The sequence below is a fragment of the Thalassophryne amazonica genome, chromosome 8 (assembly GCF_902500255.1).
Source record: "Thalassophryne amazonica chromosome 8, fThaAma1.1, whole genome shotgun sequence".
NCBI lineage: Eukaryota > Metazoa > Chordata > Actinopteri > Batrachoidiformes > Batrachoididae > Thalassophryne > Thalassophryne amazonica.
The window spans coordinates 85,874,115-85,897,776 of NC_047110.1; the positions used below are offsets into that span (position 1 = coordinate 85,874,115).

At 43.9% G+C, this 23,662-nt stretch overlaps 1 protein-coding gene and 1 long non-coding RNA gene across 2 annotated transcripts in view; one reads left to right on the forward strand and one right to left on the reverse strand.

Moving 5' to 3' along the window:
* b4galnt4a (beta-1,4-N-acetyl-galactosaminyl transferase 4a) overlaps positions 1-23,662 on the reverse strand; it is a 440,181-nt gene that overhangs the window by 59,585 nt on the left and 356,934 nt on the right. The window contains exon 8 of the mRNA XM_034176867.1: positions 5,161-5,239. Within this exon, the coding sequence (XP_034032758.1) occupies positions 5,161-5,239 (79 nt within the window). The remainder of the gene's footprint in view (positions 1-5,160; positions 5,240-23,662) is intronic.
* LOC117516019 lies at positions 3,852-22,002 on the forward strand. Its single transcript, XR_004562283.1, has 3 exons — positions 3,852-3,933; positions 9,785-9,792; positions 21,992-22,002. It is a non-coding gene; the product is annotated as an uncharacterized LOC117516019 (long non-coding RNA).

Here is a 23,662-nt window from a genome sequence, read left to right on the forward strand (position 1 = left end):
AAATGTTGTCTTGGGCTCATTTTGTTCCACAGAAGGGAAGCTTTCTGTAGATAGTATTCACATATTGCCATTTTTATTAAGAAATAGTGATTTTAAAACACTGTGAATGCTCAGGGCAGTGGATCAGCTTATAGCCCACTTTGGTTGTAATGGGATAAGTCAACAATCTCTGGATAAACTGCACGCTGTGAACAACGCATTTCTGGGTATAAACAAAGTTACCTTGGCCTCTAGGAATCTGGGGAAAATATGCCACTATTATGACATTTTATGAGCAAAGGGGAGGTGATGGTGTCGTGTTTAAGCATTGGGATTCAGACCAGAGGATCCTCGGTTCAAACCCTAGTCTGGCCGGACAACCACTACAGACTCTCAGGCAATGTCCTTAATCCCTAAACTGCTCCCTCATTTCTTGCCCCTCGTTTCTTACATTGCAGCACCCTGACATCGGTGTGTGAGTGTGTCTGGATAAATGCGAGGCATCACTGTAAAGTGCTTTGAGGTTCTGATATAGATGGAAAAGCACTATATACAGTAGCGCTCAGAATAATAGTAGTGCTATGTGACTAAAAAGATTAATCCAGGTTTTGAGTATATTTCTTATTGTTACATGGGAAACAAGGTACTAGTAGATTCTGTAGATTTTCACAAACCCAACAAGACCAAGCATTCATGATATGCACACTCTTAAGGCTATGAAATTGGGCTATTAGTAAAAAAAAGTAGAAAAGAGGGTGTTCACAATAATAGTAGCATCTGCTGTCAATGCTACAAACTCAAAACTATTATGTTCAAACTGCTTTTTTAGCAATCCTGTGAATCACTAAACTAGCATTTAGTTGTATAACCACAGTTTTTCATGATTTCTTCACATCTGCGAGGCATTAATTTTGTTGGTTTGGAACCAAGATTTTGCTTGTTTACTAGTGTGCTTGGGGTCAATGTCTTGTTGAAACACCCATTTCAAGGGCATGTCCTCTTCAGCATAAGGCAACATGACCTCTTCAAGTAGTCTGACATATCCAAACTGATCCATGATACCTGGTATGCGATATATAGGCCCAACACCATAGTAGGAGAAACATGCCCATATCATGATGCTTGCACCACCATGCTTCACTGTCTTCACTGTGAACTGTGGCTTGAATTCAGAGTTTGGGGGTCATCTCACAAACTGTCTGCGGCCCTTGGACCCAAAAAGAACAATTTTACTCTCATCAGTCCACAAAATATTATATATATTTCTTCTACGCATCTCTGTTTTTTTTTTTGTTTTTTTTGTCCATTTTAAAGCATTGGAGATCATTGTAGATGAACAGCCTATAATTTTTTATTATTATTCTGAACACTACTGTAAATGCAGTCCATTTACCATTTAAAGGTATTAACACAACTCCTCATGAGTAAGTAAAGCATTAATTCTGTTTACACTGAAATGCTTTAAAAAAAGTTTAGCTCAGTGACCACAACATCCCATTGTGACATAATGAATGGTCAGGAGTGCCAATGCCAATACGATGCTTCAATATAGGTATTGTGAATGCTGTCTGGAGTGGGTGCAAAGTCTCTAACTTCTTCTCAAATAATTCTGGCATTCTTCAGGGGTGTGTTTTGGCACCTACTGTGTTCAGTGCTTGCATGAACTGTGTGTTGGATGGGGTTATGGGGAACAGCGGCTTGGGTGCCTTGTTGGCTTGGAAAGGTTTACTGACCTTGACTTTGTGGATAATGATGGGATCTTTGTAAAGTCAATGAATGTCCTGACTGCAGCACTTGAGGTGCTGAATGTGGAGTTGGAGTGTCTGAGTTTGTGACTATCATGGCTCAAGACTATGGCTGAATCTCAATTCTACCCCTCGGCCCTTCCCCTTACCCCTTCCCCTCCATTTTGCGTGGGCACAAGAGACAGAGGGGTATCTTAATTCTTTTTTGGAGCGAGGCGGAGAGGTAGGCGGAGGGCTACAAACCCCTTCAAACAGAGTGAATCTGGATGCACACTCCATTTAGAGGAGTAGGAGGAGCTACCGCTACCTCCAAAGAAACAAACATGGTGGCAAAAGAGCCGCTCAAATGTAAAAGGCTTTCATTACAAACTACATTGTTTAGAAAGTTATAACTTGCCAAAAAACTTTATAAGCAATTGCCTATGACAGCAACATGTATGCTGCTGGATGCATGTTGCGTATATTGTCGTTCTGAAGAATATCGTAACTTCGCTTGTGTGCTGAGGCGTTATAATGCACATACTACGATAAGACACTTTTATATCGCACAATGGAGAAAATCATGATAAAGGATAAGCACGTTAATTTGTATGTTCATAAATCTATGGATCGCTGCTGTTGGATTTCAAGGTCTGTAACACGTGTGTATTTTGTAAACAAACAGGGAGCCCTGAGCGCACTCGTCTCCTAATACGCTGAATTCGGCCAGAAAATGAGAAGTTTCACCAATGGGAGTAAGTTGGAAAATATATACACACACGTATATGTGTAACACATAACCTGATGTCCTAATAGACTGCTATTATTTGTCAAGGAAATAGTGCTGGATGCAAAAAATGGAAGAATTTGAAAAAGAAATATAAGGTTAACAGAACTAGATGCAGCACATAACATACATACAGGTGCTGATCATATAATTAGAATATCATGAAGAAGTTTATACTTGAATACTTCCATTCAAAAAGTGAAACTTGTATAATGTATACATTCATTCCACACAGACTGATATATTTTACGTGTTTAATTCTTTTAATTACTAATTAATTAATTACTAATCAATCAATTAACAATATTAATTATTACTATTATTAATTATTCATTTTATTAGTATTATTAACACCAATTAATTACCAATTAATTATTTATTAATACTATTTATTATTATTACTATTAATTCCTAATTCATTAAATTAATTATTAATACTACAAAATTCTGCGACATGATTGCGATGCGTCAAAGAAATCCTATTTCTTTGCATTGACACAGAAAGGCGAGAAAATAAAAAGAGCAAACAGGCTACTGCAACAAGTTGCGCTTCGGTTGCCATGTTGACAAACAGTGAACACGGCACTTTAAGCGACACAACATGATGACGTCAAACTCATGAGACGGGCAGTTTTTTTCCCCTAAGGCGGAGGGGTGTCTCAATTCATAGGGCTAGAGGCATACCCCTTCGCCTTACCCCTTGTTTTAAAGGGGTAGGCGTAGGGGTAGGGGCAAGGAGAAGGGGAAGGGGTGCAAAAGAGAATTGAGATTGGGCCTAAGATTCAGGCTTTCAATGACTGCCTGGACTTGGTCTTCATAAGTGTATCTGTATGTGGTGGAAGTGTCAAACTTCTAAAACATTCACTTATCTTGACAGTAACATTCATGCCCTTTGTTTCTCGGCTTTTGAGATCAAGAGATGCCTAGGAAGAGCTTACAGAATAATGAGGTCCCTGGACAGAGGTGTTTCAGGATACTGATATATTTGCAGGAGAAGGGAGGCCCAAGTTTTTAGGGTCATGGTGAGTCCTGTCTTACTGTATGGTTGTGAAAGGTGGACAATAACAAGCTACCTAATGTTTGATTGGATGTCCTCTGTATTAGGTCTCAGAGGATCCATGCTTACTTTTGGAATTACTGAGAGAAACCCAGATGAGGAGGTCAGGGTGACGTCTTTTTATTTAACGTGGGTAGCCAACAAAAGCACTAAGCTTATTTCCAGAAGGGCCCATGGTACGTGTCTCTCCACCTCCCCAGCACGCCTCTTCGAAGTGACAGTTGGAAGCTTGGCTGTGTCACACTCCAATGTGCAAACCATTATGCCACCATCTCCCTGCATCGTGACAGAACATCAGCTGTGACACTGTGGCCATGTGGCTTGGTTCTCTGGGCATAATCCAGCAGGCTGGTGCCTCAGTCTTGAGGACTCCAGCAAATGAAAAAGTGCCAATGGACATCCATGTTTGACCTCGTTGTGGCTGACAGACGCTTTTGAGAGGTAGAGATGTCTGCCTGGATGATTACCACCTGGGATGCAAAGCTGTTCTGTAGTGTGGTGGATGTGACGGCGGTATTCATCTCAAATTTAGACAATCAAACATGGCTGTGACCTGACAGTAAATGAAAGCAGTTGCAAGCACACCAGATAAAGTACGCAAAGTCTTTACTATGCACTTCTTCACACGCCTCCATGTCTGTCTCTTTCTCTCACAAACATGTGCACTCCTCCCTTCACCTGCTGTCTGTCTAACATGCAAAATCTTCCACCCACATCTCATCTCCCATCAGGCTGCTGCTGGCAACAGGGAGCCATCAGCGCTCCTCACATTGTCCGTTCCCCTTTAAAACAAGCAGTGTGAGCGTCGTGCGTTACCGACTGAAGGAGCAGTGTTGCAATGAGTGGCTTCCAGAAGTGTGGTGAAAAAAAAAAAAAATCCCATAAATAAACACTAACATTTCATTAGGCAGACTTCTATGTAGTAGAAGGAAACCATGAACAAAAAGATGAAGAATGCAAGTGTTAAGGAATATAAAGTAGCAAATAAATAAATAAAGCATGGCCATGTATATGCCTTGAGACAGCACAGACAATAAAATTGTGTACAAAAGAAGGATGCCAAATTCCAGCAGTGCCACTGTTGATCTGCTGCTGTTAATGGTCACCGTGATGATGCTAACCCGGGGCTTGTTAAGAGACTCATTTTATCTACACACCAGTCATCTCTTTTTTATCATTTGCCCTCCCACTCAAAGCAGAGGCTGAAACGAGGCATGTGGGCTCTCGTTTGAAACTCCAACTTGAAATTAAGCCTCCACTCTGCTGCGCTGAGCCTGAGGAGCAGAAACACCACCATGGAGAGAAATGATGCAGACGAGACTCAGAGCGCCAGGGCAAGAACGCGAAAAGTTAAGAGCTGAAGTGCACAACAAAGACTTAAGAGAGGCAAAAATGTGCTGTGGTAGGGTAACAGCGAGCAGATTTTAAAGGATAATGCTTAATGCCTGACGGGAAGGAAAGCAAGGAGGCAACAAGGAGGGAATTTATAGGCTGTGATCACAGAAGCTCAAGAAAAAAATCTTCCATTCAGTCACAAGTCAAGGAGAAGACAAAGAGAACAACTGGTTGGGAAATGACTGAATGAAGTGCGGCATTCAGGCTGCTCCGCTTACCCCGACCTCCACATGGTCCGAACCCTTGTCATCTTGCTTGTGCAGGATCTCGAAGTAGTATCGTCTGGAGGAGATCAAGCTGAGGACAGACAGACGGAGGAGGAGATGTTAGATATTTGACAGTGAAAAACAAAAAAAATGTTTGCAGATTTATGCAGTGATCTTAGCAACACCCACGCTGCAATGTTTACTCCACACACGGTGCCCACGGTGTGAATGTGTACTTTACAAAAACAAACATTTACCTAAAAAAAAATATATATATGTTAAAATGACAAACCGCACAGTCCTGCTCTCACATACTCTCCATCATTCATGATGTCACTAATCACACCAAATTATGAAAACAGTATAAACATGCATTATAAACTAAAGCTACTCTCACACAGATGGCATGGTTGTGGTGTTTAGAGGTGTTGTAACACTTGCCACCTAACTCACCACTATCCATCAAAATCACGTTACACAGCACCACAGGATTGCTGGCACTCACCACTCAACTTCAACTGCCCCCTACATACCAGCAACACATTACGCACATGCCATCTGTGTGGCATGCTAGAAAGCACCAGGTTGTTCAGAAATTACAAATCCATGATAAAATGTAAAAAACAAAAAAACTAAAACAAAAAAAGAAAAAGAAAGAAAAAGAAAAAAACAAAACAGATATAATTGGAAAAAAAACAACAGGAAGCAGCAGACGACACGCTTTAAATGCCACTGACCTGCGCGCACATGAAGTCTCATGACTCGCACATGCTAGCAACAGCCAGTACATGCGGCAAGTGATGACCAATACAGCGCGGCTACGGCTGCCACTAACACGCCACGTACATGACCTCTGTGAGAGAGGTGCTTAAGTATCAACTATAAATTATAAAGTATGAATTCTGCGTAGCTGCAAGACTTATTGTTGAATGAGTAATCAATAGATCAGCAATAATAATTGGGAAATACAAAATTAAAGTTTCATTTTTGGTGAACTTGTGTGCAGATTCTTTCTTTTTTTTTTTTTTGTTAAAAACACTGTGTAAAATTGCATAAATATGTCATAATTACCACAAAGATTTTAATGACCTATGTGGTATTAAAATAACAGAAAAAGTCCATAATGTTTTCATAAAGAACTCTGCAACTAATGTTGACAACTGCTGTAAAATAAAGTAAAAAAGACATATTTAACAAAAATCAGTTGACAAGTTTAAAAATACGCCCTATTTCATAAGAGAAAACCCATTTTCTGTGTTAGGTGTAAAGGATGTGATGATGGGTATGAGACTTTTTTCCGCCGTGATGCTCTAAACTTACTAATGAATGCACAATGTATGGCAATTCTACTACTACTGCGACACACGACACAAGATTTCCGCCATAATTAAAAATGGTGTCACATGATCCACAAAGACATCAACAATTTGACATTATTAGATACAGTAGTGTTCAGAATAATAGTAGTGCTATGTGACTAAAAAGATTAATCCAGGTTTTGAGTATATTTCTTATTGTTACATGGGAAACAAGGTACCAGTAGATTCAGTAGATTCTCACAAATCCAACAACACCAAGCATTCATGATACGCACACTCTTAAGGCTATGAAATTGGGCTATTAGTAAAAAAAAAAAGTAGAAAAGGGGGTGTTCACAATAATAGTAGTGTGGCATTCAGTCAGTGAGTTCATCAATTTTGTGTTGTGTGGGCCGCTGAAGAGGAGGTACTGCTGACCCACCACCACCAGAGGCCACCCTGCCTGGAGTGCGGGCTCCAGGCACAAGAGGGTGCTGCCGCCTCACAGGAGCAGCCGGGGTGACAGCTGTCACTTATCACCCACGACAGCTGTCACCAATCATCTGATCTTCAGTGGTATATCAGCAAGACGACATCTCCACCTCTTTGCCGAGATATCGCTCTACCGAGGAGGTAACGTACTCAGCCGATTTTGTTGTCTTCCTGACAGGAATACCTGTTGCTTTGTGTGTTGGACAGCAGATATTTTGTTTCCTTTTTTCCGACGAGAGGTGGAGGTGGTTTTCCACCATACGTGTTGCTGGGTGCAGACGCACCCACATCTAACTGTTTTTGTTCCTCGCCAGCAGTACCAGATCCGACAAGCGGAGGCAGTGGCCACCTGGGAGTTCGGGACTTGGTGGCTCCAGTATTCCCGGGGTTCGGTGGCGGAGGAAATCGTGTGGTTCCGGTTCTGGTTTGGACAGACGTCTTTTATCTTCGAGCCTGCCCACACGACACATTTTTGTGAATTGACTTCATTGACTATTATTGTAATCTGCTGTGTTTGTTGTGCTTATTCACAACAGTAAAGTGTTGTTATTTGACTTCCTCCATTGTCCGTTCATTTGCGCCCCCTGTTGTGGGTCCGTGTTCCTACACTTTCACAACAGGATATCTCGGCCAACGTCATGGACCCCGAGGGGCGTCAACCGGCTGTTGAACGGCCAATGGAAGAGCAGGGCGCACAGGCATCTGCAGGAGGCATGATCAGTGAGTTGCAGCGAATCCTCACCGCTTTTACGGCTCGGTTGGATCTAATGACCGAGCAGAACGTCCTCCTTAACCGCAGGGTGGAGGCTCTCGCCGCGCAGGTGGAAGCGCGCCCTCAGGGCGCTGCTGCGGCTCCCCCTCCTGTCGATCCTGTGCGCAACAGTGACGTTCCACAGGTCGTTCAACGACCCCTCCCACCTTCCCCTGAAGCATACATAAGCCCTCCGGAGCCGTACGGGGGTTGTGTGGAGACGTGCGCGGACTTTCTTATGCAATGTTCGCTCGTCTTCACACAACGTCCCGTCATGTACGCGACTGATGCTAGTAAGATAACTTATGTGATTAATCTGCTTCGCGGTAAGGCACGCGCTTGGGCTACAGCGCTCTGGGAGCAAAATTCACGGCTCCTTCTGATGTATGATGGGTTTGTGAGGGGATTCAGAACAGTGTTCGATCACCCAAATAGAGGAGAAATCGCTTCAGCCGTGCTGCTGTCAATGAGACAGGGGCGCCGGAGCGCAGCTGCTTATGCAGTCGACTTCCGCATCGCGGCTGCGAGGTCCGGCTGGAATAGCACTGCCCTCCGTGCCGCCTTCGTAAACGGACTATCGTTGGTCCTGAAGGAGCACCTGGTGGCTAAGGACGAACCGCGGGATTTGGACGGGCTTATTGATCTCGTTATACGATTAGACAATCGGTTAGAGGAACGCCGTCGGGAGCGAGGCGAAGGACGTGACCGGATACGCGCCGCCCCTCTCCCTTCCGGGTTCGAAAAGGGGCCGCCCTCCCCACGCTCCACAGCCGCAGCGCTTTGTGGGGCAACAGCTCCCCCTGTTGACGTTGTTAGGGAAACGCACAGGGCCAAAATGGGGAGGCTGATCCGTGGAGAGTGTTTTCTCTGCAGCTCAACAGAGCACACACAGAGAGACTGCCCCAAACGGCCAAAACGTCAACACTCGCCCTTAGAGACTGGGCTAAGGGGGGGTCAAGACATTCAAGTGAGACACACACAAATTGCCACACGACTCCCAGTCACAATCCTGAGCGGGGATTTAACCCTTCAAGCCCGAGCACTGGTGGACACGGGGTCAGAAGGGAATCTGCTAGACAGCAGATAGGCAAAGGAGGTAGGGCTCCCTCTGGTGGCGCTTCCTTCACCATTGCAGGTGCGGGCACTAGATGGCACCCTCCTCCCTTTACTCACACACAAGACACAACCAGTAACTCTGGTGGTGTCTGGAAACCACCGGGAGGAGATTGAGTTTTTTGTAACTCCTTCTACCTCCCGCGTGATTTTGGGCATCCCATGGATGTTAAAGCACAATCCCCGGATCGATTGGCCGTCTGGGGTGGTGGTTCAGTGGAGCGAAACCTGCCATCGGGGGTGTTTAGGATCCTCGGTTCCTCCCGGTTCCCAGGCTAAGGAGGAGGTCAAAGTCCCTCCCAATCTGACGGCAGTGCCGGTTGAGTACCACGATCTTGCTGACGTCTTCAGCAAGGATCTGGCACTCACCCTTCCCCCGCACCGTCCGTACGATTGTGCCATTGATTTGGTTCCAGGCGCTGAGTTCCCGTCCAGCAGGCTGTACAACCTCTCACGACCTGAGCGCGAATCAATGGAGACCTACATCCGGGACTCAATAGCTGCCGGGCTGATCTGGAACTCCACCTCCCCGATGGGGGCAGCTTTCTTTTTTGTGGGCAAGAAAGATGGCGGACTTCGTCCATGTATTGATTACAGGGGGCTGAATGAGATTACGGTTCGCAACCGATACCCGTTGCCATTATTAGATTCCGTGTTCACCCCCCTGCATGGAGCCAAGATCTTTACTAAGCTGGATCTTAGAAATGCGTATCACCTGGTTCGGATCCGGAAGGGAGACGAATGGAAGACGGCATTCAACACCCCATTAGGTCACTTTGAGTACCTGGTCATGCCGTTCGGCCTTACCAACGCCCCCGCGATGTTCCAAGCCTTGGTTAACGACGTCTTGCGGGACTTCCTGCACCGATTCGTCTTCGTATATCTGGACGATATTCTCATCTTTTCTCCGGATCCTGAGACCCATGTCCAGCATGTACGTCAGGTCCTGCAGCAGTTGTTAGAGAACCGGCTGTTTGTTAAGGGCAAGAAGTGTGAGTTTCACCGCACTTCTTTGTCCTTCCTGGGGTTTATCATCTCCCCCAACTCCGTCGCTCCTGATCCGGCCAAGGTTGCGGTGGTGAGAGACTGGCCCCAACCCACCAGCCGTAGGAAGCTGCAACAGTTCCTCGGCTTTGCGAATTTCTACAGGAGGTTCATTAAGGGCTACAGTCAGGTAGTTAGCCCCCTGACAGCCCTGACCTCTCCAAAAGTCCCCTTCACCTGGTCGGATCAGTGCGATGCCGCGTTCAAGGAGTTGAAACGGCGCTTCTCGTCTGCACCCGTTCTGGTGCAGCCCGATCCTAGTCGGCAGTTTGTGGTTGAAGTGGACGCCTCGGACTCAGGGATAGGAGCCGTGCTATCCCAGAGCGGAGAGACCAATAAGGTCCTTCACCCGTGTGCCTATTTCTCCCGCAGGTTGACCCCGGCCGAACGGAACTATGACGTCGGCAATCGAGAACTCCTTGCGGTGAAAGAGGCTCTTGAAGAGTGGAGACATCTGTTGGAGGGAACGTCCGTGCCGTTCACGATTTTCACTGACCACCGGAACCTGGAGTATATCAGGACCGCCAAGCGGCTGAACCCCAGGCAAGCCCGCTGGTCACTGTTCTTCTGCCGTTTTGACTTCCGGATCACCTATCGCCCCGGGACCAAAAACCAGAGATCGGATGCCTTGTCCCGGGTGCATGAAGACGAAGTCAAAACGGAGTCGTCGGATCCACCGGAACCAATCATCCCGGAGTCCGCTATCGTGGCCACCCTCACCTGGGACATAGAGAAAACCGTCCGGGAGGCCCTGGCACGGAGTCCGGACCCCGGAACCGGGCCGAAGAACAAACTTTACGTCCCACCAGAGGCCAGAGCTGCACTCCTGGACTTCTGTCACGGCTCCAAGTTCTCCTGTCATCCGGGGGTGCGAAGAACCGTGGCAGTTGTCCGGCAGCGCTTCTGGTGGGCGTCCCTGGAGGCCGACGTCCGGGATTATATCCAGGCCTGCACCACCTAAGCCAGGGGCAAGGCTGACCACCGCAGGGCATCGGGACTGCTCCAGCCGCTGCCTGTGCCTCATCGCCCCTGGTCCCACATCGGCCTGGATTTTGTCACGGGCCTCCCACCGTCCCAGGGCAACACTACCATCCTCACGATAGTGGACCGATTCTCCAAGGCGGCCCACTTCGTGGCCCTCCCGAAGCTCCCGACTGCCCAGGAGACAGCGGACCTCCTGGTCCACCACGTCGTCCGGCTGCATGGGATTCCAACAGACATTGTCTCCGATCGCGGTCCCCAGTTCTCCTCGCAAGTCTGGAGGAGCTTCTGCCGGGAACTGGGGGCCACGGTGAGTCTCTCGTCCGGGTATCATCCTCAGACCAACGGGCAAGCAGAACGGGCCAATCAGGAAGTAGAACAGGCCCTACGCTGTGTGACGGCCGCGCACCCGGCGGCCTGGAGTACCCATTTGGCCTGGATCGAGTATGCCCATAACAGTCAGGTGTCTTCAGCCACCGGCCTCTCCCCTTTTGAGGTGTGTCTGGGGTACCAGCCCCCGCTGTTTCCGGTGGTTGAGGGAGAGGTCGGTGTGCCCTCGGTCCGGGCCCACCTGCGGAAGTGCCGTCGGGTGTGGCGCGCCGCCCGTTCTGCTTTGCTAAAGGCCCGGACGAGGGCAAGAGTCCATGCAGACCGTCGGCGGTCCCCGGCCCCTGCGTATCGGCCAGGGCAGGAGGTATGGTTGTTGACGAAGGACATCCCCCTCAAAGTGGATTCCCCCAAACTGCAGGATCGTTACATCGGTCCCTTCAAGATCCTTAAGGTAATCAATCCGGCCGCAGTGAGGCTTCGGCTTTCGGCCTCACTGCGGATCCATCCTGTTTTCCATGTGTCCCGGATAAAGCCACATCACACCTCACCCCTCTGTGCTCCGGGTCCGGCACCGCCTCCTGCCCGGATCATCGATGGCGAGCCGGCTTGGACTGTGCGCCGGCTCTTGGATGTCCGTAGGATGGGCCGGGGCTTCCAGTATCTGGTGGACTGGGAGGGGTACGGACCCGAAGAACGCTCCTGGGTGAAGAGGAGCTTCATCCTGGACCCGGCCCTCCTGGCCGATTTCTACCGCCGCCACCCGGACAAGCCTGGTCGGGCGCCAGGAGGCACCCGTTGAGGGGGGGGTCCTGTTGTGTGGGCCGCTGAAGAGGAGGTACTGCTGGCCCACCACCACCAGAGGGCACCCTGCCTGGAGTGCGGGCTCCAGGCACAAGAGGGCGCTGCCGCCTCACAGGAGCAGCCGGGGTGACAGCTGTCACTTATCACCCACGACAGCTGTCACCAATCATCTGATCTTCAGTGGTATATCAGCAAGACCGCTCTACCGAGGAGGTAACGTACTCAGCCGATTTTGTTGTCTTCCTGACAGGAATACCTGTTGCTTTGTGTGTTGGACAGCAGATATTTTGTTTCCTTTTTTCCGACGAGAGGTGGAGGTGGTTTTCCACCATACGTGTTGCTGGGTGCAGACGCACCCACATCTAACTGTTTTTGTTCCTCGCCAGCAGTACCAGATCCGAAAAGCGGAGGCAGTGGCCACCTGGGAGTTCGGGACTTGGCGGCTCCAGTATTCCCGGGGTTCGGTGGCGGAGGAAATCGTGTGGTTCCGGTTCTGCTTTGGACAGACGTCTTTTATCTTCGAGCCTGCCCACACGACACATTTTTGTGAATTGACTTCATTGACTATTATTGTAATCTGCTGTGTTTGTTGTGCTTATTCACAACAGTAAAGTGTTGTTATTTGACTTCCTCCATTGTCCGTTCATTTGCGCCCCCTGTTGTGGGTCCGTGTTCCTACACTTTAACAACATTTTGTGGAACAAACAGGTGTGAATCAGGTGTCCCCTATGTAAGGATGAAGCCAGCACCTGTTGAACATGCTTTTCTCTTTGAAAGCCTGAGGAAAATGGGATGTTCAAGACATTGTTCAGAAGAACAGTGTAGTTTGATTAAAAAGTTGATTGGAGACGGGAAAACGTATACGCAGGTGCAAAAAATTATAGGTTGTTCATTTACAATGATCTCCAATGCTTTAAAATGGACAAACAAACCAGAGATGCGTGGAAGAAAACAGAAAACAACCATCAAAATGGATAGAAGAATAACCAGAATGGCAAAGGCTCACCCATTGATCAGCTCCAGGGTGTTCAAAGACAGTCTCGAGTTACCTGTAAGTGCTGTGACAGTTAGAAGATGCCTGTGTGAAGCTAATTTATTTGCAAGAGTCCCCCGCAAAGTCCCTCTGTTAAATAAAAGACATGTGCAGAAGAGGTTACAATTTGCCAAAGAACACATCAACTGGCCTAAAGAGAAATGGAGGAATATTTTGTGGACTGATTAGAGTAAAATTGTTCTTTTTGGGTCCAAGGGCTGCAGACAGTTTGTGATACAACCCCCAAAATCTGATTTCAAGCCACAATTCACAGTGAAGACAGTGAAGCATGGTGGTGCAAGCATCATGATATGGGCATGTTTCTCCTACTATGGTGTTGGGCCTATATATCGCATACCAGGTATCATGGATCAGTTTGGATATGTCAAAATACTTGAAGAGGTCATGTTGCCTTATGCTGAAGAGGATATGCCCTTGAAATGGGTGTTTCAACAAGACAATGACCCCAAGCACACTAGTAAATGAGCAAAATCTTGGTTCCAAACCAACAAAATTCATGCCTCGCAGATGTGAAGAAATCATGAAAAACTGTGGTTATACAACTAAATACTAGTTTAGTGATTCACAGGATTGCTAAAAAAGCAGTTTGAACATAATAGTTTTGAGTTTGTAGCGTCAACAGCAGATGCTACTATTATTGTGAACACCCCATTTTCTACTTTTTTTACTAATAGCCCAATTTCATATCCTTAAGAGTGTGCAGATCATGAATGCTTGGTCTTGTTGGATTTGTGAGAATCTACTGAATCTACTCGTACTTTGTTTCCCATGTAACAATAACAAATATACTCAAAACCTGGATTAATCTTTTTAGTCACATAGCACTACTATTATTCTGAACACTATTGTATTTGCTACTGAGTTCTGCCATAGCCACTCAGTATCAGACCACCACTGCACGGATATGGTTCAGACTCGCAGCCACGAACATTTGGGATACAAGTCTTGTGCCTGTAGCCAGGTCTTTGTTTACAACACAGATGACTCCCTCCCAGTATGTCAAACAACTTGTGTGTGTGTGTGTGTGTGTGTGTCACAGAGCATACAGGAGTCCAGACATGGACTTCAGTGACAGGCATGACAGGTCACAGATGCTGTATCCAATTCTTCCTCCCGTCAGATTAGATTCCACATGCACAGACAGAACTGAGTGACTTTGAGGAAATTTAACAAAAAATGTCATTTGATTAAAACAAAAACAAACAAACAAACAAACAAACAAACAACAACAAAAAAAAAACAACCCTTTAAACGGATGATGGTGCAGTAAAATAGTTTGACAGAACAGGTAAAGGAAACTGATGATGACTAGACTTGAATATCAACAGGTTCATAAGATGAAAAAAAACAAAAAACAAAACCTATGGAAGTGTGTATTCTACCATTTATCATTAATACTTGCTTGATGTACATTGTGTACAGGTTATTTACTGTAATTTTATAATCTTTCTAACTTTGTTAAATTGTGCAGTACTTTGTAATTTTTGTCTTGAAAGTCCTTTATTAATAAAATTATTATTGTTGTTGTTATTAGCAGTATCTTCATCATCATTATTATTAATATTATTATAAATATAATTATCATTATTGACTGCTGGGATAGGCTAAAGCCCCCCTGTGATCCTTAGGGCCCTGTCCCACTGGCGTTTAGGAGGGTTTGCGTATGGATTGCCCACAAAATTGGCCCATATTCGCCAAACATCCGCAATATCCGTGTAACATGCCTGTATGAGTCAGCCGTCATCCGAACACGTCCGTGATCATCCACAGAGGCACGCATGTCCGCAGCCAGGATTTCTGAGCTGTTCAAAAATCTGGATGCAGATGACATCCGCCTTACATACTCCATATATACTCAATTCATACACAATACATACTCACTCTATGCGCTGTTTATCTGCCGTTAACCGCTGATATCCGCAACTGACAGGGATTTGTGGCTTGGCAGCGGACCGGGACAGTGTGTAAAACAGATATATATCGTGCCCGTCATGTCCACATCACAAACTAAAATAAGTTGTAGCGAATGCATACAAATTGGCCACGAATAAAGCGTTTTTATTACATCTGCTTTGCGGACAATCTGTAAATACATAACAAACACATCACGTAAACCCAAAGTATTATATGTGGCAGAAAGCGACATACCTGCCAGTCAGTGCCGGTCCAGCTGTGTAAATCCACAAAGACGTAATAGCTGCTGCAATCCAGGACTTTTATTTAACACCAACAAAAGGAAGAGTTGCTGTAGCCACAACTCACGCTGAAGTCTGTTTTCTGACACTCTCAAAAAAAGAAAAAAACACCGTCTCACACCCCGCGCGGCTTCCTCCCCCCGCTCCCCAAATTCATGAACCCTCGCATGACAAAATGAACAAATTCTGTGATCAACTTGTCCAAGTCCAGCAAATGCTCCAGAGGCTGTATTATTGGTGTGAACAGTGATGCTGAAAGGAGCGAGTGTGCTTCTTTTATGACCGCAATGCAGATGCCGTGCACGCTCAACACGTGCCTTAATCCTCTCCCCAGTGGGACAGGGCCCTTAACTAGAATAAGCGGGTTCAGAAAACAGATGGATGGATTATTATTATTATTATTATTATCTTTTGGGGCAGAGATTCTTTGTTGAGCTTTGATTAAACAGTTAAAGGCTGAAGAAGAAAATTGATGCTCCAGATAAAATCAAAATAAGATCATTTCTCAGGATCTGGTGGTTGTGCTGAATAATGACAGCTAAATATGAACGTACACTTTTGCTGTACGTATGAAATGTGCACCAAATGTCAGTACTTTGTTGTGTTGAAATCCATATTTCTGATGATAAGCCGGCATCCTGACGCTGCTTCACGCATCATTAGCTCTCATAACATGCAGTCAGAGATGGGTGAAAGCATCACAGCGTGTTGAAGCACGCAATGAACATTACATTACATTAGGGGTCTTCAACTGGTTCAGAATGCTGCTGCCAGACTTTTGACACAAAACAGAAAGTGTGACCATATTAAACCAATTCTAGTATCTCTTCATTGGCTACCTGTCTCTGTGAGATCAGATTTCAAGGTTCTACTTTCAGCCTATAAAACTGTTCATGGACTGGCACTGACCTACTTAGCTGATTTAATTAAACCCTATGTACCGGCCCAGGCTTTGCGTTTACAGGATGCAGGACTGCTCTGTGTTCCAAAGGTGAAGAAAAAGTCTACGGGTCAGAGAGCCTTTTCATACTGTGCCCCTGTCTTGTGGAATGGTCTCCTGGCCTCAATAAACTATTCAGATTCTGTGGAGACTTTTAAGAACAGACTAAAGATGTATTTTTTTTTACTCAGTCCTATGGTTAGAATGTTGTGCTAGCATCTTTTTGAACTCTTACGTTTCACTCTTAAGACTCTTAAGATCACCTTAGTATTTCTCTGTTTTTCTTGTTGTTTAATGCTGACAAATTATACAGTATTTCTTGTCTTTCTGATGCCTGATTCTGTTTTTTCTCTCTGTTTAAGGTGCAGCTCCATCCAGAGATAGGAGTTGTGTTCGTGTTGGCGATCCTCCTGTCCTGTGCGCCAATAGAATTTCTTGTATATACGTTTGTGAATTGTTCTGTGAATTGTTCTGTAATTTATGTTTTGTAGCATGGCCCAAGCAGAGGGTCACCCCTTTGAGTCTGGTCTGCTTAAGGTTTCTTCCTCAGAGGGAGTTTTTCCTTACCATTGTTGCTCTGGGGGTTGGTAAGGTTAGACCTTACCTGTGTGAAGCGCTTTGAGGCAACTCTGTTGTAATTTGACGCTATATAAATGAAAATAAATTGAAATTGAAATTAAGTTTTTACTTTTTCATTGTGCTTTTCTGGACTTTTAATTGTGCTTCTTGATCTTTTAATTTTATTTTACATTGTTTTTTTGAACTGTTTTGTGTGAGGCGCCTTGAGGCGATGCTGTCATGAATTGGCGTGTTATAAATTTAATATAAATTTAATAAAATTACATATATGCAGCCCAAGTACAGAGAATGGTAAAATTTTACGTGGGGTGGGGTGGGGGGGGCACCTACTTTCTGTGAACCAGATCATGTTCATCCTGTTTGCTGTTGGCTGGTAATTAGTGAAACATTTGCGATGACACTTGTTGGCCTCTTCATATTCATGCACTCTGATCCACTCAGACATGTGATGATTTGCTTTTTGGCAGTTTGTCTCTGTGCTGTTCTCTTTCCTTTATGTCCTCCTACAGCAAACACAGTCTTATCCAATTTAAATAACAGAGAGAATCTGTGTGAAAAAAAAATAAAAAATTATGAAACAGCAAATAGAGGAAATTTTGTTGTATTGAGTGTGTGTTCGTTGTTTGAAATCATTCTCAACAGTAGTTGGCAGTGCTGACAAAAGGTTTTTAGCTGCACGACAGATTATAGTCGTATATTATAGCATTTGTACACTTTAATTCCTGATGACAGTGACCACGTTGAAAGGGAAGGATAAAGGCTGAAGGTGCAAGAGCGTGCTGCCCCGTGATCACATGCCGCAGCCTCACCTGCCCGCCAAGCGGTCTGTATCCAATAAATCATTTCAGGTGCACGAGCAAGCTGTGACAGCGTGTTAAGGTCACTTTCTCATGAACAGGGAGCATCTCTCTGCTGCAGCAGAAATGACACTCATCAAACTCAAGGGCCACTTTTAAGTTGTGGCTCAAAGTTTGGCCTTTCCTAAATCATTCAAACAACATTACTACTCACAGTGTGAGCTGAAATATTGGACTTGGACTGAGATAGCGAGTGTAACATGATACCTTACCTTTATATTTGAATATGAATGGGCTGTAATGCACAAATTGCTAGTGTTGGTTAATGTTAATGTATCCTGTGACCTACTCCAACATTAGCATATTTAACTCAGGGTTGCCAAATTTGGAACCTCGGCTGGAGTGAGATTGCACAAGCAAAATTTTTGTTATTACTAACCCTAATTTAACCAAAAAAAAAACAGTCTTAGTTTACTCATAAAAATAATGATAGAAGGGAAACTCTGATTGATTCTTCTCCTCTCTACATCTATCCTCCTTCCTTTTGCCAAAATATTTCAGTAAGCTCATCTGCAGGTGTGTAAGAGTCAAATAAAGAAAAACACTTAAAACGGCTGGTGGTCAAGATGGTCCTGGTTAGGGAGTCTGAGGGGCAAAGCCCTCCCAGAGGTTGAAGGGTTTTAGCCACATTAATGCCCCCCAGAAGCATTTTCTGCAATGAATTTGCAAGGAGAGATAGGGAGGCAGGTGTTTATTCAAATCTTTACAAGTTGGACAAAATCTGTCTTCATATGACACCAACTTCAGTGCTGTGTGAGTCTTCTCTCCAAAACTGGAAAGGAGAACTCAAGCTTCAAGCCAGGAGGAAGACTCAAGCCTAACACCAATGAAATTATCTTGTTTTTAAATAAAAACCTTTGAAGCCCCCAAATCCCCTTCATTTTGTATTTAACCATTTTTATCTCTATTACATACAGTATTTTATGATGGCACAATTACATTATAACACAAGTATATTTTTAATGTCTTTAAATGAAAATATAGTCAAAATTTCAAGATGCACACTGAACTTTGATTATTTAACAGTGCCTATTTTGTTCAATGCAAGTGCTATGTTAAAGATTGGCCAGCAGATGTCACCATATCAAATGCTTCAAACACTGCACCATTTCAACACAATTGCTTCATATTGATTCAGTGGTTCAAAACGCTTCGCTTTCTCCATCACTAATAATTATCAATAAAATACTTCAGTGACCACACATTTTCAGCGCATGTGCACAGATAGACTTACAATCATGAATACTTGTTAACCAGGGCATAAATTAAAGTATAACATGTCCTTTAAGTTACTTACTTTGCAACTAGTTGAAGTCTGTAGCCTACTGTGTCAACACACTGATTAGGCGATGTCTGTAGTGACAACCCAATTTTATTAGACAATAGATTATTCGATTTGTTAGGCTATTTTATTGGCTTACCTTTGTCATCCAGAGATCAGAGAATACTGCAGTTCGAAGATTTTTGCAGATGTTAACAGCTGTTTTGGGTGTGCGCTTTTTAACTTCTCTCCTTTCATTAAGAAACAATGCACTGTGATCTGCTCTGGTCTAATCTAGTCCATCCATCCATCTTCTACCGCTTAGTCCAATTAAGGCTCGCGGGGGGCTGGAGCCTATTCCAGCAGTCATAGGGCTTGAGGCGGGGTACACCCAGGACAGGACGCCAGTCTGTCGCAGGGCCACAAATAGACAAACAAACAGACACACCCACACGCACACCTAAGGACAATTTCTTTGGATGTGGGAGGAAACCGGAGCACCCGGAGGAAACCCACGCAAACACGGGGAGAACATGCAAACTCCACACAGAAAGGCCACGGGAAATGAACCCATGACCTTCTCGCTGTGAGGCAACAGTGCTAACCACTAAGCCACCGTGCTGCCCTCTAATCTAGTCATCAATAGAAAATTAATTTTTTGTTTGGGATGACATTTCTTGCTTGTGTGTGAGAGCATGAAATTGATGCTGACAGCGTGAGTGTCATAGGTTTTAATACCTACTCCTGTGTATTATATAGTACCATATTTATTGTATATGTTGTTTATTACCCTTAATGTTTAAATATAGTTATATATATGATGTCTTATCTTTCTTATGTCTTATTAGTTATTATATTATATATACTTTTTTTCTTGAGCCGCTTGGGTGGGTAGGGAGAGTTCCCATGGGATAAAAAAGCTTTTCAACCTGCCATCCCTGGTACTCAAGACCAGGCACCTAAGTGGCTCTACTCTACTCTACTATTTTACTCTTCCTTTTTAGATATTTAGATATACCTTAGTATACTAGCATAGTTCCACCTTAGAATTGGAAGATAATGTATAAGATATACCTTACTGAATTTTCATACTAGATGCATGAGAGTTGGCAAACCTGTTTAACCATGGTTAACACTAACATTTACAAACAGCTAGCAGGTGATGCTAAATGTGGCTAATGTAAATGGATAGTGGTTGATGCTAACCGTATAGCTGCTTTCTGCCTAATAGTGAGTTATGGACTATGTATGCCAAAGCAACTATAGCAAGTTGTAAATGTAGAATATCATCTGAAAGATCTTGGATATCTATTAGGTCTATTAGATATTAGGCTGCCCAAGACCTCTAATATTCACCTGTATGAAACAACAATAGCAACCTATGGGATTCGGAGCTTCCCACTAGTCCTAGGGTCCACTAGTCCTAGTATTAAGGAGAGCATGATGAAGTTGTTTTTCATTTATTGTAGGCTTTATGTTGCACTAAAGTAGGTTAAGTAATGTTACAAAAGTGTGACAATTAAAAAAAAAAATTAATTATGGTGAATTACCATTCGTTAATTTTCAATTCAAGAGATCTACAGACAACAGTACAATTAAAGGTGATTAATGGTGTATGTCAACAGAATCATATGTTTTATTTTTGTAAATTGAACAAAACTGGATCTGGTTTGTTAACTATGTGAAAGTATTACATTCATTTGAAAACTTTAAAATCAGTTTGGGGTTTGTTAGATATATTTCTGTGTTCAATTATGGTTTTCATTATGTTTTCTGTACTTGTTTTGGTATTAAGATACTTATTTTATTTAGGGTTATACTTTTAGTTTCATTCTTATTCTCCCTTTCCTTTGTTCTCTCTTGGTATGTGCATATAGAACCAGATTTAACCAGTTTGTACCACTTAGGATAAAGAGAGTTAGGTTACAATTATAAATCATATGTCTCCTGTTATTGCGCGGGCCTCGGGCAGGGGGATGGACCTCCCTTGAATGCCCATGAGGGCCAATAAGACAAGGATTTTGGGAAATAAGATCTGCCTCTGTCACGGATATGTAATCCTGTATAAAAACTGCTTGTATCCATTGTTCTTAGTCCTGTAAGAGTGGATCTTGTCTGTAAGAGAAGTTCTTGCAGGGCCCAGGCCTGATTATTTTTGCTGTGACTTTGATTACATTTAAAAGTGCAGAATAGTTTGAGTTTGTACTTTGTAAGGGGCAGTACTGCAGAAAGAACTGGGGGAAGAAATAACAGGTTGTAATATACACCATCAAAAAATATCAAGAGGTTTGGACCAGTGGAGCCTAGGACAAGTGGACTCTAGGGCTAGTGGACCCTTCTCACTTGAGTAAGACCATAAAAAAGATGACAACGATAGCAATATCTACTAAGGTTATCTGACAAAACACCAGCAAAGGTAGCATTATGAGAAGGAAGGAAATATACACCAAAACCAAGAGGTAGACACAAACTGATATGACTGAAACTGGTTGATAAGCACTTCAAAAACATCAAACCAAAGGCAGTGATTAAGAACCTGGTAGCTATAGAAGAACTTACACATTGTAAAACATTGTCACTTCCGTCCTCTTCTACGCTGTGATTTCTGATACGGTATGTCCCCATTGGCAATGCGGAAATATTTAGGGGATATTTACATTCGAGCACACAATCACCTGTGCTCGAATGTAAAATCAAGCTCAGCATGCTAATCTTGGTTAGCTTTTTCCTGAATGCAGCCCATCAATTTCAGTTTCAATTTATTTTCATTTATATAGCGCCAAATCAAAACAAAGTTACCTCAAGGCACTTCACACAAGTAAGGTCTAACCTTACCAACCCCCAGAGCAAGCACACAGGCAACAGTGGTAAGGAAAAACTCCCTCTGATGATTTGAGGAAGAAACCTCAAGGAGACCAGACTCAAAGGGGCGACCCTCTGCTTGGGCCATGCTACTGACACAATTGACAAAACAATTTACAAAATGAATATATAGGAAATTTTGCCGGTGCACTGGACAGGAGGGCTGCAAAAACAGACACCACATCCATCATTGGATGGAGCTGCACCTCTAACAGAGAGAAAAAAACAGAATCAGGCATCAGAAAGACAAGAAATACATTATAATTTGTCAGCATTAAGCAACAGAATACTAAGGTGATCGCCAGCCACTAGCCCTAAGCTTTACTAAAAGACCCAGAAATTAGATAATGTTTGAAGCCACAGCCCGCTCCATTTCCTAATACAATAAATTTAAAAGAGCAAAAAGCATAGTAACATACTATGTCAGTATGCTAGCCATACGAAAGGGGAAATAACTGCGTCTTAAGTCTGGACTTGAAAGTCTCTACAAAATCTGACTGTTTTATTGATGCAGGGAGATCACTGATGCAAGGAGATCATGAGCTCAGTCTTTGCCAGATTCTTCCATGACCTTGCCTATGTCAGACTCTTAGCCTGCATGGCCAGATACTACTTTCAGACACCGTTACTTCGACTCTGATGCTTCCATGCACTCTGGCCTTCTGAGAGATTCCCTGAGATGCCTCTGTATGGCATCTGAGCTTCCGGCAGCTCCTCTCAAAGGTAAACTGGCACCTTTATTTTCTGTAATAGAGCTCTTTGATCTTTGGTGTTTCCAGACGCCTTCCTGCGCAGCTACCACGGTGCAACATCTCCTGGCTTCCACGCCACTAACTGCACTACATCACTTTGGACTTAACTGGAATAAGTGGGTATAGAAAATGAATATCCTGAATTTGGTCAATGTGTGTGTGTGTGTGTGTGTGTGTGTGTGTGTGTGTGTGTGTGTGTGTGTGTGTGTGTGTGTGTGTGTGTGTGTGTGTGTGTGTGTGTGTGAGAGAGAGAGTGAGTGAGTGAGAGAGAGAGACTATTCTAACTTCTTTGGTTTGTGTCACTGAGCAGAATCCTGCAGATGTTATTTGACTTATGTACTATATTTCCTGACCCTCCATTACATTTTCTATTTCAGACCCTAATCTGAACCCATTTAGAGATAATCTAACGTCAGGCTGATACACGACCAAATCCAAACAGATGTTGAAAGAAGAGCTTAAAATAACTTATCTGTCTATAGATATATGTATGGTTTTCTGGACTGTTATCTTTCTCGTTAGCACCTGTTCATTCTCATGAATTCACACATGCACACAATGGGCCTTATCGATTATTCGGGCAATACAAACCTGCTTATCTGTTATCAGATAGCAGATAAGACATAAACACCAAAACACACCTTACAGACAACAGCTGTATCAGTGGCAGCAAGGAGACAAATGATCATATCGCACTGAAAACGGAGACTGATAAACACGGTGAAACCATTGGGTTTTTTATTTTCTTAGGTCTGCTCTGTTCACATACTTTTCTACCTCTGGTGTAAAGGCTCTGTCACACCTCCATTTAAGATATTGCTGTTAAGTGGTTTATTTGTTGGATTGCTTACAGGACTACTCAAAAAATAATGAACTGATTCACCCTCGATGATGTGAGTGTTTCAATTTTTTTTTTTTGAATATTAAACATTAAATTTCCAATCAAAATCCTTCCATTTGTCAGCTGTATGAGCGTATCCTGTGGAGACATGGGGTACACCTACTTGAGTACATTTAAAACACAGTTTTTAATTGAAAAATAAAGTTAATGTAATCAGTTTTCATTAAACACAGTGGATAGATGGGGTAATTTCTGGAATAATACACTAAATTTTAGGTTTCCTCTGATAAACAAGGTATGAGGAGCTGGGACTGTTTAGAAGTTAAGGTAAACCAATGAACAGTTTTTTATAAAGCTAAAAAC